This window comes from Muntiacus reevesi, chromosome X (genome assembly GCF_963930625.1).
Source record: "Muntiacus reevesi chromosome X, mMunRee1.1, whole genome shotgun sequence".
Taxonomy (NCBI): domain Eukaryota; kingdom Metazoa; phylum Chordata; class Mammalia; order Artiodactyla; family Cervidae; genus Muntiacus; species Muntiacus reevesi.
In genome coordinates, this window is record NC_089271.1 from 92,364,118 (window position 1) to 92,392,001 (window position 27,884).

Here is a 27,884-nt window from a genome sequence, read left to right on the forward strand (position 1 = left end):
TTCTGTTGTCACACTGTCCTTCCCATTTTAAAATTTCATTTTAATCCTGTTCACCATCAGGAAGTGGTTCCTGTTTACAATGCAGTTCTGCTGCAGCTGCTAAGTCGCTCAGTCGTGTCCGACTCTGTGCGACCCCACAGACAGCAGCCCACCAGGCTCCCCCATCCCTGGGATTCTCCAGGCAAGAACACTGGAGTGGGTTGCAATTTCCTCCTCTAATGCATGAAAGTGAAAACTGAAAGTGAAGTTGCTCAGTCCTGTCCGACTCTTCGCGACCCCATGGACTGCAGCCTACCAGGCTCCTCCATCTATGGTATTTTCCAGGCAAGAGTACTGAAGTGGATTGCCAGTTCTTCTGGGCCTCTGCTAAACATAGTACTAAATCCTTTAGTTTCTAAAGTGCAAAGACTGTGTAAGTTTGTGGATTATTATGTCCCCAATGCTTACTATACTTCCAGTGTGTGTATGTATAGGATTAATCCAGATGAAGAATATATTTCATATGTAAGTAAATACATCATTCATGGTGCTTGGTACATAGTAGACACTTAGTAAGTATTTAATGACTACATAATTCAAAGGTCAAATAAATTAAGCAAGCATTGATGAATTGAAATGAAATTAATTATATCAAATATGTGTAAGAAGTCAAAGTAGATTTTATTTTATAAAAAATATGGCATTTTATAATGACTTTCAGGAAATGCTACTATGGATATGAATCAAAGAGGAAACATGAACAAAAGGTACATGGGTACAACTATGGTGTGTCTTTGAGATGTCAAAATATTTAAATAAAGAAATGAAAAATTCAATAGGATATCTAGCTGACATTTGGCATCATGAAACCGGATATATCTAAAAGGCTTTTAATATTCATTTATTCATCCTCACTATATATCTGTTGACTTTTTAGTATTCCATTCAACTAGTACAGAGATTGTGTGTTTAAGGTCCAAGTTCCATGTAGGAATATAAACTATTTTAATTTTCCTTTCTGCTGAAAACCCTTGAAGTCCTCCACCATTGCATTTTTTTCCCTAAAATAATTGGTTTGGAATCAATACACTCAATTCTCTAACCAAAATGCTCTAGATTACTTGTCATCTTTGGTCACTTGGGCAATATTGAAGATATGGATGCAAAATGTCCTATGATATTAGCATGAATTTAATCTTACAAATATGTACTACAACTGATCAGTTAGTCTGGATTATCAGATATGGATGATGAAAGTAATTATTTCAGATGAACTTAGTAAATTATATCACCTTACTTACAGAAAGTTTTAACAAATTGCTTGTAATCATGACCTAAAGCAAATGAATCACAGTAGACTCCCTTTCATGTACTTTCACATAGACAATGCATCTTTAACACTCTTAATTGCTATTCCCATTTGGCTATTCATTGGCACTTGGAAAACAGTGAAATTTTCCCCAATAGCATATTCCATCTCATTATTTTATGTGTAGAGGTTAAGGAGTCAGATTTTCCAGTATTAATTATTGTATACAGAAACTGAAGGTAACTGACTACATTTTCATACATATTGTTGGAGCCTATAATCATGGTCAGAACAGGCTTTAATTTCTCATTTTAAAGATATATCTGAAAAAGGGCCTGTGATACTTTTAAATAGGCTGCTATAATCATTAGGTGAGAACACTGCTTTGATAATAAGCATGCACATGTATTCATCAAACAGCATTTCTCTAATTTACTGCAAAAATATAGAAGTCAATTAGAACATACTCATATCATTGTTCACATAATAGTAACAATAAGACCAATATCAAAGGTTCCTCAAAAATTTTGATGTTACCGTCACCACTCTGTCCTTCTCCTATCACTATAAAAATAAAACAAAATCATAAACTCTTCTCCTTTGAGGATCTCAAAACAAAACAAAAGCTCTAACTTTCATTATTCTAGTACAATGAAAACTAAGATTTAAATTTGGCTTTTTAAAGTAATGACTTACAATTGGACTTCTTTTTTTATCTTGGCTTAGCTTGGGCATTCCATACACACATTTCCAAGGCTTATAGTAGTTTGCTGGTGAAGACTGTATGCATAAGGAGTGATATGTCATGATTTCTTATTAGTTTTGATTGGGAAGTATGGTAGTTTGTTCTCTTGAAAAATTAACTCATTTTTGAATGTTCAAAGAAACAGGCTCAGTACAATGTTTTGCTAATATCTCATTTATAAGATTTCCACAAGCCATGAATGGCAAACATAAGAAAATTATAAGCTACAATCAGAATTTTTTTCCTTTGAAGTCACCTTTGAGAATTGTTATAAAATCACACAAAATATGTGGGTCCAGATGTACTATTAGCTTTAAATCGAGTATCTCTATGGCTATTAATATGTTTCTTGAATAACTTGGGTTTTCTTTGATGCCAGGAAGAGCTAAATATGATCTGCACCTAAATTTGAATTTTCTAGAGAAAAAAATAAATTTGGTTCTTAATTTGTTTCTTAGTAAGGGTTTTGACAGCACTGGTTGATCTCCTAACCAACTAGTATCTCCTTGTTAAACTATTTTTTGAAATAATTTCAAGAAATAAAACCATTTTAAAGAACACCCATATATACTTTACCCAGGTTCATCTATTGTTAGTATTTTATTACCTTTGCTCTCTTTCTTGATAGATTAAAAGCATTTTTTTTTCTGAATTATTTGAGGGTAAATTGCTCTACTCATACCCTTTTAACTTAAAATTTTTCATCTTGTATCTCCTAGGAATAGGGATATTCTCTTACATAATCACAAATTCATGCTTTTTAATTGAGCTTGAACAACAAAAGATAGCTTACCATCTGCAATTTCATCACCTCCAAAATGCTGTCGGTAGAAGAGCATTAATTCAATATTGTAGCATTTGTAGATGACCACAAGCAGTACAAAGAGGAGGAAGATTGCTCCCAGGCCTCCTGCAAGCTCAATTTTGTAGATTAAATCTGGAACAAATAAAATAAACAGGAAAAGGTAATTAAATCATCAATACTGAGGAACTTCTGATATTTCAAGTGTCTAAAATTGTACAGCCCATTGTATTTTTCTTTACAAAAGATTCTTGATAAGTGCAGTAAGTAGATGTGTTCTTGATACATTTGTGTAAATCAGTTTTTATCAAATTAACTCTCTTTTAAATATTTGAAAAATTTTACTATTGAAAGTGATAAGTCTATCTGAAAAAGAATAGTATCTGGCACTTTGTTTTGAACACATCTATATCTCACATGTATACTTTTGCTTGAAGTGTATTTCAGGAAACTATTAGAGTTGCCTTTTACTGGGTTCATGTCCAATATTTTGTTGTTTCTATGAAATTATCTTTTGGCTTAGGAAGATTACCATCTAATACTTCTTAGGACACAGGCCCTATTCTTCTACAGGAGACCAGAATCATAAAATTATTCTCAGAATCAAATAAAATCTAATGAGCTTGCAGGATTTAACTATTTCATTTAACCTTGGTAGAACATAACCTAATAGAAGGTAGGCAGGGGAAATTAGTTTATCCATTTTCCCTACTTAATTGAATAAATGACTATAATTTATATGCAATATAATATGCCCAGCGGGGCTAAGAGAGTATGAGAAATCCAGGCTAATCACTTGGCCTATTCAGCCAACACAAAGATGCCTGATAGCAGCCTTAGGTTGTTCCAGTGGGGCACCCCTAGAACTGTGACAGTTGGAAAATTTAAATCAATACATAATGGAAGGAGACTTAATATACCCCAGGCTCAGAGAATAGTGACTTACCTGTAGCTTAATTAGTGATATTACAAAATCTAGGGTGTGTCATCAAAAGAGGAGATAGTATCATGGAATTTAGAGAAAGGGGAAGTCAGAGAAGAATTTAGAATATAAATTCAGCAATGTGCAGAGGAGAAGTGCTGAATCTGAAAGACACTAGACCAGAGACATTTTCCACTTTGGCACACGGAAATTCACTGGTCTCAACAGAACACAGGTAAACCTACCTTATAATGACCTAAGTTCCCTTTAATCTAATCTCATAATTGCCAAGTGACTCTTTTATTATTAATTCAGCTTACCATGTAACTACAAACTGAAAAAGGAAGTGGCATTTTGGTTTGTACATCAGTTGTTTCTGAGTTTCCTTGGCATCAATCAGCCTCCCTGGATGCATCAATTCTGGCCAAAATCAAATTGATGACCATGACAAACTGCCATTCTTGAAGGTCTCTTGACAAGAAGATCATCGGTCATCTGTATTTCCCCGAGATTGCCCCTTATCTCTATATAGACTTATTGTTTAAGATAAATTAGGTTCAATGTAACAATAAGAAAAAAGATAAACATATATAATATATATTACAAGTAATGTATATTATAGATAAAATTTTCTACTAGTCTACCATCTATTCTCTAAGTAATCTGTTAGGGCAGGAATTACTGATTCAAATTCATCAATGAAGAATCTGACTCAGCAGTTTGTTCACTTACTCAAGGTCTTATAGCTAAGAAGTAGACCTGAGAACAGATATTTTAATTTCAAATTTAAGGTTCTTTTTATTGCACCACAGTTTTGTAAGCTCCATCCTGGAAACTAACCGTGAAAAGCCTTCTCTTTGTTCCTCCATAGAACTATTGGTAATACTTCTCAAAAACATATGACTTGCAGTGAAATTTGGCTGCTTCTGTCCTTTACATTTTGAGGAAAGAAGCTAAACTACAATTGCCAGGCAGAATGCTAGGACTTAGCAGATCTCAGGCAGGTTATTGAAGGGCATTGAAGAATTATGTAGCTATACCAGAAAGAAACAAGGAGCTCCTTCAGTTCAGTTCAGTTCAGTTGCTCAGTCGTGTCTGACTCTTTGCGACCCCATGGACCACAGCACTCCAGGCCTCCCTATATATCACCAACTCCCGGAATCTACTCAAACTCATCTCCACTGAGTTGCTGATACCATCCAACCATCTGTCATCCCCTTCTCCTCCTGCCCCCAATCCCTCCCAGCATCAGGGTCTTTTCCAATGAGTCAGCTCTTTGCATCAGGTGGCCAAAGTATTGGAGTTTCAGCTTCAATATCAGTCCTTCCAATGAACACCCAGGACTGATCTCCTTTAGGATGGATTGGTTGGATCTCCTTGCAGTCCAAGGGGCTCTCAAGAGTCTTCTCCAACACCACAGTTCAAAAGCATCCGTTTTTCGGTGCTCAGCTTTCTTTATAGTCCAACTCTCATATCCATACATGACTACTGGAAAAACCATAGCCTTGACTAGATGGACCTTTGTTGACAAAGTAATAGCTCTGCTTTTTAATATGCTGTCTAGGTTGGTCATAACTTTCCTTCCAAGGAGTAAGCATTTTTTAACTTCATGGCTGCAGTCACCATCTGCAGTGATTTTGGAGCCCAGAAAAATAAAGTCAGCCACTATTTCCACTGTTTCCCCATCTTTTTGCGATGAGGTGATGGGACCAGATGCCATGATCTTAGTTTTCTGAATGTTGAACTTTAAGCCAACGTTTTCAGTCTCCTCTTTCACTTTCATCAAGAGGCTCTTTAGTTCCTGTTCACTTTCTGCCATAAGGGTGGTGTCATCTGCATATCTGAGGTTATTGATATTTCTCCTGGCAATCTTGATTCCAGCTTGTGCTTCATCCAGCCCAGCGTTTCTCAGGATGTACTCTGCATAGAAGTTAAATAAGCAGGGTGACAACATACAGCCTTGACATACTCCTTTTCCTATTTGGAACCAGTCTGTTGTTCCATGTCCAGTTCTAACTGTTGCTTCCTGACCTGCACACAGATTTCTCAGGAGGCAGGTCAGTTGGTTTGTTATTCCCATCTCTTTCAGAATTTCCACAGTTTATTGTGATCCATACAGTCAAAGGCTTTGGCATAGTAAATAAAGCAGAAATAGATGTTTTTCTGGAACTCTCTTGCTTTTTTGATGATCCAGTGGATGTTGGCAATTTGATCTCTGGTTCCTCTGCCTTTTCTAAATCATCTTGAACAGCTGGAATTTCATGGTTCACATATTGCTCCTTGGAGTCCAGCATATGAGTAAAGGTTTTAGGTTTCATGGGGAGATAGAGAATTTGGTATTTCAAAGGAGGTGGAGTAAGAGAGGAGATGGTAATGGCCAGAGACAACATAGCCAGTCAGGAGAGTCACTAAGAAGAAATGTAAGAAATATGATGTTATACTTTTTGAGTAGGAAGAGGGGGAGGATGGGGGGAAAAAGTCAGTGAAGCTGCTTTGAGAGACAAAATATGTTAATAAGTAGAATTATGAAGGGCCTCATATGAGCAGGGACAGGAAATTGGAATCTGTCTCTATCCTGCCTGCTGTAAGAGGTGGTCATTTGGAAACTTAAGTCACAAAACTTCAGATAAAAATCAATCCTATGTCATATTAGCTCTGCCTCCTGTCTTCCATATAGAAAGTGACTCCCTAGGAACCACTGCCTGCCTCTATGTGGGTGATAAGGCAAGCTTGCTTATGAAACCTCTGTGGGGCTGCAATATCATAAACTTCACTTGTTTTCTTAGCATGTTACATCAATTATGCATTTTAATAGCTAGTGTTAAATTGAAAGAGCAATATGAATTTCTTTGGTTTACTCTGAAAACTGAATTCTCTTTGATCTTAGATTATTGATTGCCTTGGTTCAACATGTTTTTCCTGTTGTAAAATGTTCATTTAATGTTGTAATTTTTTATGAACTCTGTCTCTCTCCCTCAGTGTCTCTCTGGTCAGAACAGCTTTGAACTGTTTTCAAAGTCACTTAATGGGATTTTCCCCCAGCAATTTCTGTGTTATTTACAGAGTAGAGTTACTATTAGGTGGATGGAAAACTTCAGCAGCAGGAACAATTTGTGTTCCCAAGTAGTAGACACCTTTTTCAGCAGTAAACTTATGGAAGAAAGTTGTGGTGTGAAAAATCCCTTTGTGGTTTTGGGGTTCATTTTATAAAAATGTCTTTGAAAGATATTACCTAATGATGACTGTTTACATTGAAAACTGTGGATCTAGATCCTGAGATTCAGCTAGTATTCTTTGATTCAGCCAAGGCAATCACATTAAAAGGGAAACATGTATCCTATAATCAGAGGGCAGAATTGCCATCAACCAGATGACACCTGACTTTTCTCTTGTCTCCTGTTTTCAACTGCCATTTTCCATCTCAGCAGGATCTATACTTCCAGGGACATTTCCTGACTGAGAAGGTGAAAGTCATTTTATTTGAACTGTGTCATGTATAGACTTCACAAGGATAGAGATAGCCAGAACAGGAAATATATATGTGACTGTAACTTTTTCTAGGCACCCAAAGTACAAGTGTAGTTCTTTGTAACCTTCTTAGTTTGAACCCAACCAGTTCTTCACTTTGAATGCGAAGATCAGACAACATAAGATGGGACTAACAGCAGTTGAAGTCAAGGGGCTTGAAATGTTCTGAGCTTGCTCATAATTTGGGAAGCAGGTTAGGAGATCCCACATGAGGGTTTCCTATACAGGTTGGGGATTCAGGGTAAGGCAGTAGCACTAGGAATGAAGAGAAAGAGAGATTCATTGATATGTGTCTATGGTAAAGGGAGCACACCCAGAGAAAATATAATCATCAGAATTTTCCTAGCACTAAGTTCAGAATATTGGCTACTCAAATAACTTAGAATGAATTTCTTACTAAAATGTTCATTGTACTTACTGGCAAATAGTTTATTGGAGAGCGAGGAAGTGGTAGGTTAGTAAATGCAGGTAGAAGATGAATACATAGGTAAGGGGCATCTTGCTTTGAGAAAGGCTGACACTGTTAACTGTATATATTAGACATGAGTTGTCACTTTACAAAAGGTCCTTTCCCTTTGTGAAAAGATTTATGAAATGTTTCTTCTCTATAATGATCACTTAGGGCATTTAGATATTTGATTGTATCATTAGGAAGTTATTTTTCCATAAAAGGAGCCATACTCATATTCCAAATGGAAACACTGTGGCTACTAATGCCAGGCTATGTTGTGATAAAGCCTGAAAGGTTCAACTTTAAAGGAAATAACTGAAATTTTGCAAGATGAACTAGAGTTCAGTCTGATTTAATATGCTAGATCAGGGCCATAGGGCTTCTTGTTCTTTTCTGAACATCTACCATACTATTGAGAGCTCCCAAGTAAAATGGAATAAGGGAAGATGAACTGCATCCTTTTGTGAAGCACAGTGAAAAAATTCAACTGCTACGTAAAACAGAGAGTACAAACTGGTATACCATGGGCCAGAAAAAAAGGTTTTTTGGTCTGTATGTTTCCCCAAAAGTCGATACTAATACTTAAAAATCAAAATATTGTATATTCAGTCTTTCAGCTTCACTTGGAAACTTTGAAGCTCTCATATCCACAGGTTCACTTTTCAGGAAGCATGACAATAATCTTCTATGAAAGAGTAATGACTGCCCTTTAAAGCACAGCATGCTTTCTGTAGCCTATGTTTAATATCCAGCCTTCCTTTTCTTTTAATTGCCACATCTGCCTGGCTATTGAGGTCTTTGTGTTTTTATCCCCCAATCTGGAAATTTAATGTTTTGAAAAGAGAAATGCATTCAGATAACCCAGAATAGATACCAGTCAAGTCCAGATCTCAGGGAAATCCTCTCTTTACCAGTCCTTATCATCTATCCTCCACCTAACTGCTCTAGTCATCTAGGAGGACCATTTTCACCCAAAAAATGCCTTTGAGCACTTACTATATTCTACGTACTTGGGATACAGCAATGAGTAAAGCAGGGAAAAGTCCCTGTTTTTATGAAGTTTACATTCTAATGTGTGTGTGTGAGTTTACATTCTAATGTGTGTGTGTGTGTGTGTTGGGTGTTGGGGGAGACAAGTAGAAAACCAATATGGAATATGATATCAGATGGTAGTAAATAGAGTAAACAGAAATAGAGCCAAGTGAGAGGGAAAAGAATGTGATAGGTAGTCCATCAATGGATGAATAGATCTAGAAAATTTGGCATATGTACACAACAGAATAGGCTTCCCCGAGGGGCTCAGATACTAAAGAATCCACCTGCAATGCGGGAGACCTGTGTTTGCTCTCTGGGTTGGGAAGATCCCCTGGAGGAGGGCATGGCAACCCATTCCAGTATTCTTGCCTGGAGAATCCCCATGAACAGAGGAGCCTGGTGGGCTATAGTTCTTGGGGTCACAAAGAGTCAGACATGACTGAGTGACTAAGCATAGCACACAACAGAATATTATTCAGCCTTAATAAAGAAAGAGATTCTTGTCATTTGCTACAACACGGTTGAACCTGGAGGGCATTATGGTAAGTGAAATAAGACAGACAGAGAAAGCTAAATATAGTGTATGATATCACTTATATGTGGAATTATTTTTAAGTTGAAGTCATAGAAACAGAAAAGTGCTTTTCTGCTTGTGCTTGTCAGGGGATGGAGGATAGGGGAGAAAATAGGGTGAGATTAGTAAAAGGGCACAGATTTCAGGTAGGTGAATATGGTTGGAGGAGCTAAGGTATAAAATGGTGACAATAATGGATAACACTGGATTTTATCATTGAAATTTGCCAGGAAGGTAGAAATTAAATGTTCTGACACACACAGAAATAAAAGATAGATGTGTGAGGTGATTGTTAATTAACTCAATGGGGGGAGTCATTTCACAACTTACAAATCATCATGCTGTACACTTAAAATATCTTACAATTTTGTTTGTCAGTTTTACCTGATGGCTCAGACAGTAAAGAACCTGCCTGCAATGCGAGAGACCTGGGTTCGATCCCAGGGTCAGGAAGATCCCTTGGAAAAGGGAATGGCTACCCACTCCAGTATTCTTGCCTGGATAATTCCATGGACAGAGGAACTTGGTGGGCTGCAGTACATGGGGTCACAAAGAGTCGGACATGACTGAATGACTAACACTTTCATTTTTTTAACTCAATAAAGCTAAAAGAACATTTTAAAGAAATAGATTGGGTAGTACTATCTTATAAAGAGTGACCAGGGAAAGGCCTATTGAGTAGGTAGTATTTAAACAGAGATCTGTAAGAAAAGAGGTAGTGAGTCATTGGAACTGCTGGGGAAAGAGTGTTCCAGGCAGAGGAAGTAGCAAGTGCAAAGATCAGGAACCAGGACCATGCTTGGTGAGCATGAGAAATAGAAAGGAGGCTAGTGTATGCAAAGTTTAAGGCAGACTGTGGTAGAAAATGAGATCAGAAATGTCTTGGAGGACATGGCAAAGATTTGGGGTTTCATTCTAAGTGTAACAGTGTGGTGGTGGTGTGGTTAATTGCTACGTCAGGTCCGACTCTTGTGATACTATGGACTATGGCCCGCCAGGCTCCTCTTTCCTTGGGATTTCCCAGGCAAGAATACTGGAGTGGGTAGCCACCCTCTTCTCCAGGGGATCTTCCAGACCCATGGATCAAACCCGCATCTCTTGCATTGCAGGCAGATTCTTTACCAACTGAGTCACCAGGGAACTGAAGGTTCTGTAATTGGATGGTTCTGACTAGAGAAATGATATGATTTGACCTGAGTATTTAAAGGATAAATCCAAATGCTGTGTTGAGATTAGACTGTAAGGGAACAAGGGACAAGCAGGGAGACCAGTTAGGGGGAAAATGCAGTGAGCCAGGTAATTGATGCTGGTGGCTCAGACTTAGATGGTAACAATAAAGGTGGGGAAAGTGCTCAGTGTTGATGTGTTGTAAAGGTATAGCCATCGAATTTCCTGCTAGACTAGATATAGCATGTGTGAGTAAGGAAAAAGTCAAGGATGACTCCAAGGATATTTGGCCTGAGCAACTGGAAGGATGGTGATGGAGATGGAAAAGGCAACTGGAGGATCAAGTTTATAGGGAGGAGAAATCAGGAATCCTGAGTGGGACAAGTGAAGCTTGATATGCCTACTAGATATGTTTGCTAGTGGAGTTTTTGAAATGTTGTGGAATAGGCAGTTAGGAATACAACTCTGGAGTTTAGGCAAGAAGTCTAAGCTAAAGACATAAATTTGGGAGGCGGCAGCAAATAAATCATGAGCAAAACTGAGTTGGAGATGGAATGAACTCATCTAGGGACTGAGAAGAGGGGACCTGAAGCCTGGGGAACTCTAATGTTTAGAAAGATGGAAACTAATATTCTCAGTTATTCATGATTTAGACACATTTCCTTGTAGAAGCCGTGGGAGGCAGCAGTTTTACAGTGTACCTTGGTTTCTAGTGTCAGATTATTAGAAGTGAAGGGTTGCTAGTGGTTACTTTACTTATCAAAGGAAAATGGGTTAATTTTAAAACTCAAGGCTATTTCTACCTCTACTGACTGACTATATGATAAGACCCCCCTCATTATTTTTTCCTCTGAGCACGTTTTTAATTATAACACTTTATATATTTTGTGCAATTTTTTGTTTCATGAGTAAGGTTTGTCTTTCTTTGTGCCCTCACTGCCCTGCAGACTATAAACCCCATGCAGACTTAATGATGTCTATTTCCTAATACCTAACACAATGCTTGCTATACATGCTCCTCAATAATAAAAGAGAACATTATTCTTTCATTAACCAGAAGGGGTTCTAAGTGCCTATTAGTGGTGAGACACTGCCCAAGTTACTGAGGATACTTAGGTGCAGTCAAGTCTGGCTTGGAGGATCTCTAAGCCTAAAATGAGACTGAGATGGACAGGAACAAAACTATCCTTGCAACAAGGTTATCTGGACATGATCAATGCCTGCCTTTCATGTAGGTGGACAAGTGGCTGCTAAGTGCATACAAGCTCCATTTAATAACACTTTGAGCATGATATACTTCATATCATATCATTATTATTTGAACCTCAAAGTGACTCTGCAAGGTAGGTATTATTACCCCTATTTTATAGATGAGGAAAGTAAGGTTTAGGCTGTCTAATCAGACAAGTTAGTCCTACTAAGGCAGGTAGCTAAGTCAGTGGCTGCACTGGGATCTCCTGAAGCACGGTCTCATTTCACTGTCCATGTTAGACTCCTCTACACTTAAACACTCCATTATTTTAAAACAAAATCATGTCTAGCAGAGTCAGAAATGGTGCTAGAGAGATAAAAGCATTATTCTCAGACTAATGACATTTCCCTGCTTCTCCTAGAGCTGCTGGGCAAGGTCAAGTATTAGAGCTGGCGGGAAAATAGAAATTCCATCTTGGCTACAAGGTACAACTAGTGACCTTGCTGATTGAATCTGTTCTATTGCTCTATAGCCTAGACGAGAACACTGATTGAGAACATTTGTTCAGTTACATTTACAAAACCTTTTCCAGATGCACATATACAGAAAGTATTTAGTCTTTTGCAGTAATCAGGAGTCGTGGCAGGATAAGAGCCAATCTCGGAAGCTGCTCCAGCTGCCGGAATTGTTATTCCTATATCTACTTTTCTCTATTTGTATATTTATAGTTTCTTTTCTTTGACCATTATGTGCAATTTCCACCCCATATGGAATTATCTCTGAGAGTGATCTACATAAAGGCCAAACTATTTAAAAATATATGCACCTGATGAAGGTCTTGAACACCAGGTCATATCATGAAATATTGTTCATAATCTTCATTATAACAATGGTAAAATATTATATGATACTAGTCCTTATTTCTATTTATATTCTAGTCAGGGAATTTAAAAAGTGACTGTTTCTTATCCAATAGTAAAATCGCTAGTATTTCATTTAAGCAATATAAGATGAAGGTGAACTATAGAGAAAAATTTAAATATCAATACCCATCAAATCTTACGTAATACTTATAACCAAGGTATTTTTTCATCTCACTGGATTTTTAAAAATTTTTATTTATTTTAATTGGAGGGAAATTACTTTACAATATTGTGATGGTTTTTACCATACATGAGTATGAATCGGCCATAGGTATACATTTGTTCCCTCCATCCTGAACCTGCCTCCCACCTCCTTCCCCACCTCATCCCTCCAGGTTGTCACAGAGTCCCTCCTACACTGTTGGTGGGAATGCAAACTGATACAACTACTATGGAGAACAGTATGTAGATTCCTTTAAAAAATAGGAATAAAACTACCATATGGCCCAGCAATCTCACTGGATTTAACACAGTTTAACAATATTTCATGTCATCTGTCCATTTTCTAATGATATGAAGATCATAGGCATTTTATGCTAATATCCACAACAAAAGAGAGATTTTTCCTTAAAAATAAAAAAATGATTAATAGAAATTTATACTAGATAATAAAATCAGGCCAGGAAACATACCTAACTTCAATAGTTACTACATAGCTAAACAAACTATAGTAACAGTTATAAAAATAAATACCCTTTTTACGCAGCAGAACACTGGCATGTTTTCGTCCATTTCGGTTTTCCACATGGCAGGTATAATTCGCCAGGTCAGCCTCCACCACTGAATCAAAGATGAGTGCCAACTCAACTTCTTTTTCTCCAAGATGCTCTTTGAGGAGCCTGAAATAAAGGAAAGTACTCTTGGCTAAATCGGTTTGATTTGGGGAGAGCCCAGTCATGCAAAGACTGAAGATAGTTATGTAGCTCACTAAGGTCTCCAGTAGGCTGATGGGTGTATGTGCAAAAACTTCAAAAAGAAACAAAAAGTGACTTTTAATGTGAAGATCAGATGGGAAAGAAAAAAAAAGTGAGGAATTCACTCAGCAAAAAGAAACATTAACATGCTACTAGGCTTTGATAAATGAAGCCAGTATGATTTGTGTAGCAAACAGGAGTAGACATTGGGCTCCATATTCTAAGCTGAGCTTATGAAAACAAACTGGATTTTTGCATCACAACATGAAGGGGGAAAATGTAGGGTTTGTGTTAGAGTTTTGACAACAGGGGGTAAGACAGTTAAAAAGGCTTTTCAAAAGCCTTGAAAGGGATTGCTTTATGAGAAATAAACTAAGGGTGGTTAGTGGCACTCTATCCCCAAATATCAGTAAGAAGCCTGTTCTCTACTTTCTCCTGCCTTTTGTCCAATGCAGGCATATACCCCTAATTCTCCAATGTACTACTATGGCCCTCCTTCCCACCCCCTCCACAACATTGCTCGTCATTTGTCTTTCTCCTTCCCTCTGCACCCTCCTACCCTCACAAGAGAAACCGCCTTATGTGTATTTTTTCATAGTCCTGTCTTTTGCTTTCTCAAGTGAGGTTGCAGGTCTTGAATGGCCAGTAACAGTTGTTCTTCACGGAGGAGCTGAGTTGCCAGGAAACTTTCCTGAGGGGTGCGTCTCTTGTTTCTTTGGAGAGCTATATTCTCACCAGTGACCAGCTGCCTCCTGGGTGAGGTGAAACTGGGTACCCTGCTGACTTTTACTTTCTATCTCCTGCTTTTGACCAAAGAAAGAGCAAATTGTGAATCTAAATAGTGGAAAGCCTGCCATTAAGGTCTGGGGTGAGGTTGTTAAATACATGAATTTGCAAGAGGGAAATTCTCATCTCCTTTTTGGATACCTGGTTATGAAGGCAGTGAAGAACATTCTGCTTTACCAGCATTTAGCATAAAGTTGGAAAAGACAACTGTACTCAGAAAACTGGGTTATAAATATGGGCCTCCCACTTACAAGCTCAAGCTGGATTCTTACAAAGTAATTAACTCAATGACACCTTAATATAACTCATCTTTAAGTTGGGAAAAATACCTACCCTCCTTAACTTTGTTGTGGGGGTAAAATGGTTTAAAGTGATTTTAAGATTAAATAGCAGATGTGAGTGCAAATGAATGTCATTAAATACCAACATTTCATTATCCAAAGGGTAACTGTTTAAATTTTGGCTCCTCCAAATATATTTGTATTTATACATATTGATACTTAAATTTGGCTTAGATGAATCTCTTCTGGATCCCCTCTGAGAGAAGGGAAAGCTTAAAATTGGGTTGGTGGAAGAGAGTTCTTGGAATCTGAGACTCCCCCATACTGAAATCCTAAACACAGATTATATCCCCAATACACGTTTTAAAAATTAACCTTATTTCTGTTACCTTCCAATAATATACATATCAGAGAGTTTATAATACTGGCATTTATAACTTGAGTAAAACTCCTTAGTATAAGAATTTTCTTAATTGTATTTTGCTGGTAGTCTATTAATTTTTTTTCTTCCTGGCTAAACTTGCAGTTTTCCTCTCTTTCTCCTATCCCAACATAAACCTAAACAAGGAAAAATGGGAATTTACTGTCTTCACAGTTTATGTTGAATTTTACTCCATTTTCTCCCTGCTGTGTGCAAATCGCACTATATGCAATTTTTTAGTTCTGTGTGACCCACAATGGAATAACCCCCTTTAATGCCAGAAGCTGCTTAAGCACCACAAATTAAATTTGATTTAAAGCTTCACGTGTAGGGCAGCCACAGCCTTTGCCAGGCATGAGGCAGAAAGCTGATCTTGTCCTGCCAGACCAAGCCTTTCCCTCTTCATTTCTAATGCAGTTTCCAAAAACAGCTCTTCACAGGCTGCAGAAAGAATCTGGAGAGAGGATTTGAAAAATGATCCTTCATCCATCTATTAATATATATGAGGTGTCTTAATTATCAGCTCTTGAAAATATAGAGGGGACTTGCTTTTTTGGAATTAAAGATCAAGTTGGTGTTTATGTCTATAAATCACTCTGCAGAGCAGTCACAATTTCCTAACAAATATTGATTTATAACAATCTATCAATGATTCTTTGTCATTTCTCTAAGTGTCTAGCTCTGGGATAGATATTGGTATTAGAGAAATGTAAGCATTAAAAGACCAGGTGCCTGCTCCCAGTAAGCATTAACATTTAAACAAGGGGACAAAATCTACATAGCTGAAAAAATTATAGGAGGAATGAGGTAAAACAGGGTGATATAGTCATGCTTACAATGGAATTAAAAAACAACAACAACAACAACAGACTATTATTTACTAAAGTAGCTGGAGATGGCTTGAGAAGACTCTGCCTAAACAAAAGAAGGAAGCATTTTCTAGGAGAGAAGACAGAAACAGGTTTTTGCAGAATGTTTGACACTGAAGGGACTGGTTTTGGAATGGGGGATACAAATGAGGGGATTTTGGGATATACTTCAAGTAACTTCAGAAGTATCTCACTCCAAGGATTAATATTGAAGGCAAGTTATAGGCAATAGTGAATACTGACAAAATAAAAAAAAAATACTAAATTCAGGTGACAGAAATCACTACTTTTAGAAGTTTTATTGTTAAGACCTATTATTTAAAAAGTCATGCTAAAAAAGTTTGAAAGTTTTCACTCTCACCCTTACAACAAGAAAAAAGTGAACAAAATCAAAGCCAACAACTCTTCTTAGATCCATCAGAGAACTGAGGTCATAGGGCAAACTCCTGCTCCGAGAATTTGAGATAGTGAGGCAAATACTGAGAATCACAGTGCACTGGGAGCAGAAAACCAGGAGCAGGAACCAATATGAATTAAAACAATTATTGATGAGTCACTGAAGGACTAGTATGGACTAGCTTGAAAGTTAAAAAAACCCCATGAGATCTAATCTTAGGGGTGCCTCATACTTTCATGAGCTTTGCTTCCAAGAGCCTGTCCAGGGTTTCAGGCTAAAGATCAGAGACCTGTTCCTTTATGCTTTGGGCAAGGGAGGAGGGAAAGGCACCTATCTTGAAATGAGCCTACAGCACTCTTTCTTCTTAACAAAGGCATGCCCTCAAGGGAAACTTCTTTAGCAAAGCCTAAATTACTCGAGTTTTACCGAAACTGGAGGAAAGAGAAATATCTAGCTCCAGCCTCCTCAAGCCTTCCTGTTTCATCTAAGAAAAGGAGGAAAGCTGAGAAACACTTGTAAAGGTCAGAGCCTGAAGGCACGGGCTGATGGAAAGACTAAGACTTTATCATAGTGTTACAGAATATATTTACCACCATACCAGTCAAGGGCTTTCAGATGAAAGAATGGCCAGGCTCAGACCCTGTTTCAGAAGCAGTCTCTAGGAGAACTGAAAGAAACAGTGGAGTTGTAAACAAGTACATTATAGGAAATTTTAGCCTTTTACACCTACAACTACAGAAAACAGTAAACACAGCTTAACTCCTAGCCACATAAACATAAAATCTTACTCTAAAGACATGTTTACTTCATTTCCTTTTATCTGATACATTACATCTGGTTTTCAAACAAAAAATAAGACATGTTAAAAAGAAAAAGTTTTGAAAAGACAACACAACCATCAGAACCATACTCAGATATGGCAGAGAATGATCACAATGAGAACATAAAATAACCATGATTAATAAGTTAAACTCTCAAATGGAAAAAGTGAACAATATAAACAATAGATTGGTAATACAACCTGAGAAATGGAAATTCTAAGGAGGAATCAAAAGGAAATGCTAGAAAACAAGACACTGTAATAGGAATAAACAGTGCCTTTCATGGGCCCTTAATAGACTGGATGTGGCCAAAGAAAGAATAAGTGATCTTGAAGACAGTCAACAGAAATCTCCTAATCTGAAATGCAAACAGAAGAGAACATGGCAAAAAAGGAACAAAGTACTGAACACCTGATGTATAACTACAAAAGGAATAACATACATATAACCTATGTTACCAAAATACAAGAAAGAGAAAGGAACAATATAAATATTTGAAGTAATAGTAACTGAGAATTTTCCAAAGATACCAGAACACAGATGCGGAAAGTTCAGAGAATACCAAGCAGAGTAAATATTTTAAAAGCTACATCTTGACGGATCATATTCTAACTTTAAAAAGTGGGGAAAAATGACAGAAAAGTCTTGAAAGGATTCGGGTTGGGGGGAACTTACCTATAGAGGAATAAGAATAAGAAACACATCTTTAGAAACTATATAAGCAAGAACAGGGTGGAGTGGAATATTGAAAGTGTTGAAAGAAATTTACAACCAACCTAAAATATTGTATCCATTTTTTCCTTCAGATGTGAAGAAGAAATAAAGACTTCTTCAGACAAATAAAAAGTGAGGGAATTTGTTGCCAGTAGACCTGCATTGTAAAAAATGTTAAATTCTTAAGAGAAAATGAAAATGATACAGGTCAAATTTGGATCTTCATAATGAAAGGAAGAAATACAGGAGTAAATAAAGGTAAAATGTCTTACTTTTCCTATTCATAATTAATCTAATAGGTAAGAGCTTATTTATTTATTTTTTAATTAATTAATTAATTTTACTTGACAATATTGTATTGGTTTTGCCATACATTGACTTGAATCTGCCATGGGTGTACATGTGTTCCCCATCCTGAACCCCCCTCTCCCCTCCCTCCCCATCCCATCCCTCTGGGTCATCCCAGTGCACCAGCCCCGAGCATCCTGTATCATGCATCAAACCTGGACTGGCAATTCATTTCACATATGATAATTTACATGTTTCAATGCCATTCTCCCATATTATTCCACCCTCACCCTCTCTCACAGAGTCCAAAAGACTGTTCAATACATCTGTGTCTCTTTTGCTGTCTCGCATACAGGGTTATTGTTACCATCTTTCTAAATTCCATATATATGCATTAGTATACTGTACTGGTGTTTATCTTTCTGGCTTACTTCACTCTGTATAATAGGCTCCTGTTTCATCCACCTCATTAGAATTGATTCAAATGTATTCTTTTTAAAGGCTGAGTAATATTCCATGGTGTATATGTACCACAGTTTTCTTATCCATTCATCTGCTGATGGACATCTAGGTTGTTTCCAGGTCCTGGCTATTATAAACAGTGATGTGATGAACATTGGGGTACACGTGTCTCTTTCAGATCTGGTTTCCTCAGTGTGTATGCCCAGCAGTGGGATTCCTGGGTCATATGGCAGTTATATTCCAAGTTTTTTAAGGAATCTCCATAGTGGTTGTACTAGTTTGCATTCCCACCAACAGTGCAAGAGGGTTCCCTTTTCTGCACACCCTCTCCAGTGTTTATCGTTTGTAGACTTTTGGATAGCAGCTTCTTACTGGCATGTAGTGATACCTCATTGTAGTTTTGATTTACATTTCTCTGATAATGAGTGATGTTGAGCATCTTTTCATGTGTTTGTTAGCCATCTGTATGTCTTCTTTGGAGAAATGTCTGTTTAGTTCTTTGCCCAATTTTTGATTGGGTCTTTTATTTTTCTGGAATTGAGCTGCAAGAGCTGCTTGTATATTTTTGAGATTAATTCTTTGTCCATTGCTTCATTTGCTATTATTTTCTCCCATTCTGAAGGCTGTCTTTTCACCTTGCTTATAGTTTCCTTGGCTGTGCAGAAGCTTTTAATTTCAATTAGGTCCCATTTGTTTATTTTTGCTTTTATTTCCAATATTCTGGGAGGTGGGTCATAGAGGTTCCTGCTGTGGTTTATGTCAGAGAGTGTTTTGCCTATGTTTTCCTCTAGGAGTTTTATAATTTCTGGTCTTACGTTTAGATCTTTAATCCACTTTGAGTTTATTTTTGTGTATGGTGTTAGAAAGTGTTCTAGTTTCATTCTTTTGCAAGTGGTTGACCAGTTTTCCCAGCAACACTTGTTAAAGAGGCTGTCTTTTCTCCATTGTATAGTCTTGCCTCCTTTGTCGAAGATAAGGTGTCTATAGGTACATGTATTTATCTCTGGGCTTTCTATTTTGTTCCATTGATCTATGTTTCTCTCTTTGTGACAGTACCATACTGTCTTGATGACTGTAGCTTTGTAGTATAGCCTGAAGTCAGGCAGGTTGATTCCTCCAGTTCCATTCTTCTTTCTCAAGATTGCTTTGGCTTTTCAAGGTTTTTTGTATTTCCATACAAATTGTGAAATTATTTGTTCTAGTTCTGTGAAAAATACTGTTGGTAGCTTGATAGGGATTGCATTGAATCTATAGATTGCTTTGGGTAGCATACTCATTTTCACTATATTGATTCTTCCAATCCATGAACGTGGTATATTTCTCCATCTATTTGTGTCCTCTTTCATTTCTTTCATCAGTGTTTTATAGTTTTCTATGTTTAGGTCTTTTTTTTTTCTTTAGGCAGATATATTTCTAAGTATTTTATTCTTTCCATTGCAATGGTGAATGGGACTGTTTCCTTAATTTCTCTTTCTGTTTTCTCATTGTTGGTGTATAGGAATACAAGGGATTTCTGTGTGCTAATTTTATATCCTGCAATTTTACTATATTCATTGATTAGCAATTTTCTGGTGGAGTCTTTAGGGTTTTCTATGTAGGGGATCATGTCATCTGCAAACAGTGAAAGTTTTCCTTCTTTTCCAATCTGGATTCCTTTTATTTCTTTTTCTTCTCTGATCGCTGTGGCTAAAACATCCAAAACTATGTTGAATAGTGTTGTTGAGACTAGATCTTATACATTCTCACCACGTTTTAAAAAAAGAGCTTATTATGTTAACTATGTGAGCTTAACTAATATAATGGTATACATCAATTATACCTCTATAAAATAAGAGTGAAAATGTAACCTAGAGAATGGAAGAAAATGTTTGCAAACCATATATTTATAAAGGGTTAATATCCAAAATATATAAAGACCTTTTTATAACTCAATATAAAGCAGAAACAGACAATGTGCACCCCAATATTCATTGCAGCACTGTTTATAATAGCCAGGATATGGAAGCAACCTAGATGCCCCTCAGCAGATGAATGGATAAGGAAGCTGTGGTACATATACACCATGGAATATTACTCAGCCATTAAAAAGAATTCATTTGAATCAGTTCTAATGAGATGGATGAAACTGGAGCCCATTATACAGAGTGAATTAAGCCAGAAAGATAAAGAAAAATACAGTATACTAAAACATATATATAGAATTTAGAAAGATGCTAATGATAACCCTATATGCAAAACAGAAAAAGAGACACAGATGTACAGAACAGACTTTTGGACTCTGTGGGAGAAGGCGAGGGTGGGATGTTTTGAGAGAACAGCATCGAAACATGTATATTATCAAGGGTGAAACAGATCACCAGCCCAGGTCGGATGCATGAGACAAGTGCTCGGGGCTGGTGCACTGGGAAGACCCAGAGGGATGGGGTGGGGAGGGAGGCGGGAGGGGGGATCGGGATGGGGAATACATGTAAATCCATGGCTGATTCATGTCAATGTATGGCAAAAACCACTACAGTATTGTAAAGAAATTAGTCTCCAACTAATAAAAATAAATGGAAAAACATACAAACAAACAGACAACTTGTTTGAAAACAATGGACTAAGGACCTAAACAGACATTTCTCCAAAGAAGGCATATAAATATCCAACAAATATATGAAAAGGTGCTCAAATTCACTATCATGAGGGAAATGCAAATCAAAATCACAATGTGGTCATCTCAAACCTGTTAGAATGGATATCACCAGAAATACTGGCAAGAATGTGGAGAAAAGGGAACCCTATAAACTAATGTGCAAATACTATGGAAAACAGTACAGATTCTTCCAAAAATTTAGAGTAGAACTACCATATGATTCAGCAATCTCACTTCTGGATATATAGCAAAGGAATTGAAATAAAGATCTCAAAAAAATATTTGCCTTCTCATGTTCATTTTAGCATTATTCATATTAGGCAAGATATGGAAACTAATGTTTATCAGTAGGTGAACAGAAAAAGAATATGTGGTTTATATATACAATGGAATATTATTCAGACTCAAAAAAGAGAAAATCTTGCAATTTGTGACTACATAGGGGAATTTGGAGAATATTATGCTAAGTGAAATAAATCAGACAGAGAATGAAAAATACTGAAAAATATTGCATGATATTACTTATATATGGACTCTAGAGAAGCCAAATTAATAGTAACAGAATGGTGATCTAAAGAATCAGGAGCTGGAGGGTAGAAGAAATAGGGAGATGCTGCTCAGTCGATGAAATGGGGAAATGCTGGTCAAAGAGTACAAACTTTCAATTATAAGATGAATCATTTCAGGGTACCTAATGGCAACCCACTCCAGTGTTCTTGCCTGGAGAATCCCAGGGACGGGGGAGCCTAGTGGGCTGCCCTCTATGGGGTCACACAGAGTCGGACATGACTGAAGCGACTTAGCAGCAGCAGCAATATATAGCATGGTGGCTATTCAACAATACTGTACTGTATCCTTGAATTTTGAGAGGAGAGTAAATCTCAAGTGTTTTCACCACACATACACACATGATAACGTGCAGTGATGGATGTTAATTAGTTGATTGTGGCAATCATTTCACAATGTATACATGTACCAAAACACCACATTGTATACCTTAAATATATACAACTTTTATCCATCAATCATACCTCAATAAAACTGGAATTTTTTTAAGTCACACATGAAATAGAGGAAAGAGAACTGACTCCTCTAAAATAAAATAACACTTGTAATTCTTGGATCATAGGGTAGTTCTCTTATTAGTTTTTTGAGGAACCTCCATATTTTTCCACAATGGCTGCACCAATTTACAATCCCACCAACAATGTACTAGGGTTCCTTTTCCTCCACATCCTCACTAACATTTGTTGTGTTCTTTTTGATGAGAGCCATTCTATCAGGTGTGAGGTGATCTTTCATTGTGGTTTTTGCATTTCCCTGATGATTAATGTTTAGCATCTCTTCATGTGCCTGTTGACCTTCAGCATTTCCTCTTTTAAAAAATGTCTATTCATGTTTTCTGTTCATTTTTTTAATTGAATTGTTTTTGTTTTTGATATTGATTGTATGTGCTGTTCCAGTGTCTGTTCATTTTATGTAGTCCCTTAAGCCAAGTTGAATCCTCCTTTGATGACTAGGTATGTTGCAAGTCTCTGGGTCTTTATTCTGAGTATGAGTAATAATTATCTAGGAATAATTGAGAATGTCATTAATAGGAGATAGTTTTTTTAAAAACTCTATTAAATAAACAAAATAGTGTCATTTGCTTTAAAAAAAAATTTCCTGTTAAAGCCTTATTAGTCAAAGACCAGGATCAAATTTTTAGCTGACACAAACAGATTTATTGATTGGATCCACTGTGGTATGAATGCTCCAGAGGACTTGTGGATTGTTTCTTGATTGAAGGAAGAAGAAAGCATCTGTTGTAATGTTTAGGTTCTCACGAAAGACTGAGAATGGTCTAAAAAAGCAGGGATAATTTCTGAATTAATTGCAGTTTCTGAGGCAGTTGGGTGGGGATGGGGAGGATTCAGTAGGAATTGTGTATTGTCATGAGGTGGAGGTGGTCTACTAATTGGGTATTCCCAGAAATATAACAATAGCAAAGCAGGTCTGAGGATCACTGAGAAGAAAGCAGTAGTCACTCAAAAGAGGTGGGGGTCATTACAGCCTTATACAACTGCTTCACAACCTTGGGAGAAACTGTTTTCTGTTAACTTTGCAGCTGGCTTTATCTGTCTGTCCTCCCAGCCTGATTAATAGCTGGACTGCTTATTCTCAGTCCAAACTAATTTTTACTTTTCAGTCCCGAGCAGGTTTTGGCTCTTTATATCCTAAATGTGGACTACAAGAGATAATTCTGAGCAATTGAGGATTCTTGCTAGCTGTGTTCTTATAAAGTCATTCTAGCTCCACTGGAACTGTGAATCAACTGCCCAAGAACTGCTCTTTCTCAGTCTCTAAACTTCAGATATTTTAGGTGTAAAATAAACTGATATGATTTATTTCAAATGCTATAAAAATTCAATGTAATTTAGGATATAAAAATGTTTTTGCAATATACCGTGTAGTATAAAAACATGGAGGAATTTTTATTATTATTTACTAATTATAGATTCTTGTATAGAGCAGCTTATAACACATTGAGACTAGGCATCTATAATCTATTTAGTAAACAAAGAGAGAGAACAAATATGTCTTAGGCAGGTTTTAAATATTTTATGCCTAGGTCAAGGTTAAGACCCACTGTAGGAGTGAAGCTGTGAATAGTAGAGTCACCACTCCTCCAAAAATCATTCTTCATATAAGTGACCATTAAGGTTGCCTTTGGGTAAAACTATGCTGCTTATTAAGTTTACCTCCACTGAAGCCTCCTCATGATTTACAAAATCTATACTTACATATAGGTGTGATGAGGTTTGAAACTTATCTAAATCAAAGGCAAAGTGATCAATCAATAATCCTTCTTCCAGTGGGATGAACTGAGAGTGGGAGAAAAGAAGAGATGATGTGCATGTTTGGGGGTTGTTTTGTGACATTTTTAGTTCAGTTTTGGGGCAGCCAGAGCAGGTGGAGCTGTTTCAAGGAGCTGAAAAAGCATGATGGAAAGTTGTCAGAACAGACTCCTTCATTTTGCCTTGTGCTGTGTGGCAAAAAATTATATTCACAGCTCCATATTATTTGTTTAAATTGATAAGGTGTTAACATTATTTTGTGTCTTTAGCATAGACTCACCCTATTTTAAGAATAAAATCCTTTCATACCTGTATTACATTCCCTCCTTTGTTAAAGAGTATTTGACTCACTCAAGAAATGTATACATTAAGGTTAAAAAAGGATGGAAATAGAAGGCTGGACAGTGGTAGAAGCACAAGTGAAAGAAACAGAACTTACCAACAAAGCCCACATTCAACTTATAACCTTTTAGGAAGTGAAAGTAAATTATATTATTTGCATTTTAACAATCTTGTCTGAAAAACCTTAAGATAAATTGAATATGTTTTTCAGGTCAAGAATTATAAAAGATTTGGTAAGCTTGTTTTATGGTATTGCCTGGGGGAAAGACATTAGCTATTGATAGGGAGACTTGTAAAGTGAAATTTTTAATTGAAAATTACTCTCCATTGGGGCAAAGCAATTGTACTGAAATTCACGCAGTCTCCATCGACAATCAGATGCAATTCACAACCCTGCAGGGAAGCTTAAAGACTATTATTTCTTGTTTAATAGGATTAGTTCAATTTCTCTGGCATTTTTTATTAGAACTGTGGAATATATACCTCGCATTTTTTTTTTAAATTCTCAAGTCTCTGGTAAGATTAATTAAAAGGAAGTTATGTAAAGGTGTGGAACTGGGATGGCCTTGCTAGAATGCTCATACTCAAAGACTACTCCTTTTCATGAACTTTCTTATCCTATTTCACAATCTGTTCCCATTAACTTTAAACAGAGGGACAGAAATTAGGAAGTCCTCTCCTAATGATAGTTTCTACTGACTCTCACCCAAATAATTATTTGATTTGTCTAAATAGACATGGAGCTTGTAGAGAGCAGTTTGTTGCAAGGACTTTAAAATGATACATAAAAATAACCAAATTTTCACAATTGCAGTTTATGCTACTGCACATGCAAAATTCCCTTAACATCCCTACAGATGACATATTTTGGAGTCTGTGAAAAGGCTGTAATGTAGTTTGATAGGCTGGCATTTGCGATTTGATACTACATTTAGGTTCAAATTTTCTTAGGGCTCAGTCTCTTAGCAACATCATAGACTTTGTTAGGGCTATGCCAATTTCTGCCTAACAGGAGATAAAGGGGAATCTGTATGCCTAGAGTGGAGCTTGAATCTCTGGTAATAGGTTGCAAGTAAGGAGATACAAGGAACTATGGTGGCCAGAGTAACCCAGAGAACAGTGAGAACTCCAAAATCCTGGTCAGGATTTGATCAAATACCCTAGTCAAACTACAAGGGAACTGCTGAATAAAGAGGTTGTACTGACTATAGTCTGAGTAACATTATTTCATCAAGCCTTTGATAAATATCTAAGCTTTTTCCTTAGGTAGATTTTTTTTTCTTCAAAGTCTTCTACTGCTCTGGGGCAATACTAAGAGATAAAAAGGGTACAACACACACTTCAAATTCAAGCTGTTGCCCAGGCAATGGAGAACCTAGGCAGTGTGGTTAGTCCTGCCAGATCCAGTGCCTCGGTGGCAGCTTCTCCATAGTTAATTGCTTGAAAGCAATTTATTTACATTCCCACTTCTAAGATCTAGTGGGTAGACTATGTGCACAACACAAGAGCTGTGATTCAATTAAAATATGGAGCAAATACAATACCCTGAGGGAGAGTCATGCATCCAGAAGGAGATTTTGCTTGCAGAAATTTTTTTGAGGGGAATCTTCTACTTAACATCTTCAGCATTCTGCTGTCAGAACTGTTCCCTTTGGAGAATATAGGTGGGCTATGAAAGAATTCAGATCTTTTCTTGGTGGAACCAAATGGTATGATTAGCAACTATGTTTGATAAAGCTACCAGATTTGTTCCAATCCACCATGTGGTATAAAAATCTTCTTTCAAGGACATTGATTTTGGAAGCCAGAAGACAGAGTCTAGTAATTAACTTGTGTGTTAGCATAAATGACCATAGCCTGAAGGAATTCCCACACCCACACAAGCTCCCAAATAGATCATAGATCATATAATTAATATTACAAAATGGCCAACTGTGTGTTTCTCTTGGCCAGGATTCCCTCCCTCTTTGTTGGCATTTCTCTAGTTAGCTAGTAAGGTATTGTGAAATTTTCAAAACAAATTTCATGTTACTTTCCTCCCCTGCAAATATAGGTATGTACCCTTTGTTACAGGAAGGGTTGCAGATGGTGGAAAAGAGGATGTAACAGAATCAAATAAACAATGACGTTTTGCAAGTCCCGAAAGGTTGACTTCCTATAGCACTTAATACCTGGTTGATTAATTTTGCAGTTAATATAATGGCTAGGACTGGATTAAACTGTTTCACATATGTGTGCTTTCTCTCCCACCACTCTAGTTATTTGCTGCTAGAGCAACATCATTGCCTAACTTTTCTTTTGTGAAATGGTATAACCATGTTCGAGTATAGTTTGGCAGACTCTTAAAATGTTAGATAATCCTGGAGAAAAAAGGATAGTTAGAAGGCTGCCCAGGTGGCTTAGTGGTAAAGAATCCACCTGCCTATGCAGGAGATGCAGAAGACGTGGGTTCAATCCCTGGGTCAGGAAGATCTCTTAGAAAAGGAAATGGCAACCCACTCCAATATTCTTGCCTGGGAAATCCCATGGACAGAGGAGCATGGCGGGCTACAATCCATGAAGATGCAGAGAGTTGGACATGACTGAGTGACTGAGCATGCACAAGTAAAAAATAAGGACATTTGAAAGAAATATTAACTTTAGTTAATAATAATGTATCAATTTTGGTTCTTTAATTTTAACAAAAATATCACAGTAACTTAAGATGTTAATAATAAGAACAACTGGGTATTGGGGTTATGTACAAACTTTCTATACGATCTGCTATAAACTGAATGTTTATTCTTCCTTCCCCAATTCATTTGTTGAAATCCTAACCCCGTAATGGGATGGTACTAGAAGGTGGGGCTCTGGGGAGGTACTTAGTTCATGAGAAAGGTGCTCTAATGAATGAGATTTGTTGTTATTGTTTAGTCGCCAAGTTGTGTCTGACTCTTATGAGACCCCATGGACTGTAGCCCATATGGCTCCTCTGTCCATGGGATTATCCAGGCAAGAATACTGGAGTGGGTTGTCATTTCCTTCTCCAGGGGATCTTCCTGACCCAGGAATTGAACCTGTGTCTCCTGGTTGGCAGGTGGATACTTTACCACTGAGCCAACAGAGACTGTAATGAATTAAGATTAGTGCCCTTATAAAAGACACTCCAGAGAGCTCTCTGGCCTCTTTTGCCATGCGAAGACCAGTGAGAATACAGTATGAAAATGACCATCTATCAACTAAGAAGTGGGCCATCATCAGCCAGTGAATGTGCTGGTGCCTTGATTTTGGACTTCCCAGTCTCTAGAACTATGATAAATACATGTTGTTTAACCCACTCAATCTGTGAAATTTATAGCACCCAGACAGAATAGGACACTATCTTTATAATTTTTCTGTAAATCTAAAATTATTCTAAAAAAAGTTTTTCTAAAAAAAAAGCTTAAAAAGAACTAATACAGTTAAATGTATACCTACTATCTAAGTCATCAGTTCTATGTCTAGATATTTA

The 27,884-nt window shown here is 37.0% G+C and overlaps 1 protein-coding gene across 1 annotated transcript in view; it reads right to left on the reverse strand.

Annotated features, from left to right (window-relative positions):
• The window catches only part of IL1RAPL2 (interleukin 1 receptor accessory protein like 2), a 607,533-nt gene that overhangs the window by 16,735 nt on the left and 562,914 nt on the right, over positions 1–27,884 (reverse strand). The window contains exons 8-9 of the mRNA XM_065916802.1: positions 13,321–13,466; positions 2,827–2,970 (exon numbers count right to left, since the gene is read on the reverse strand). Coding sequence (XP_065772874.1) covers positions 2,827–2,970; positions 13,321–13,466 — 290 coding nt within the window. The remainder of the gene's footprint in view (positions 1–2,826; positions 2,971–13,320; positions 13,467–27,884) is intronic.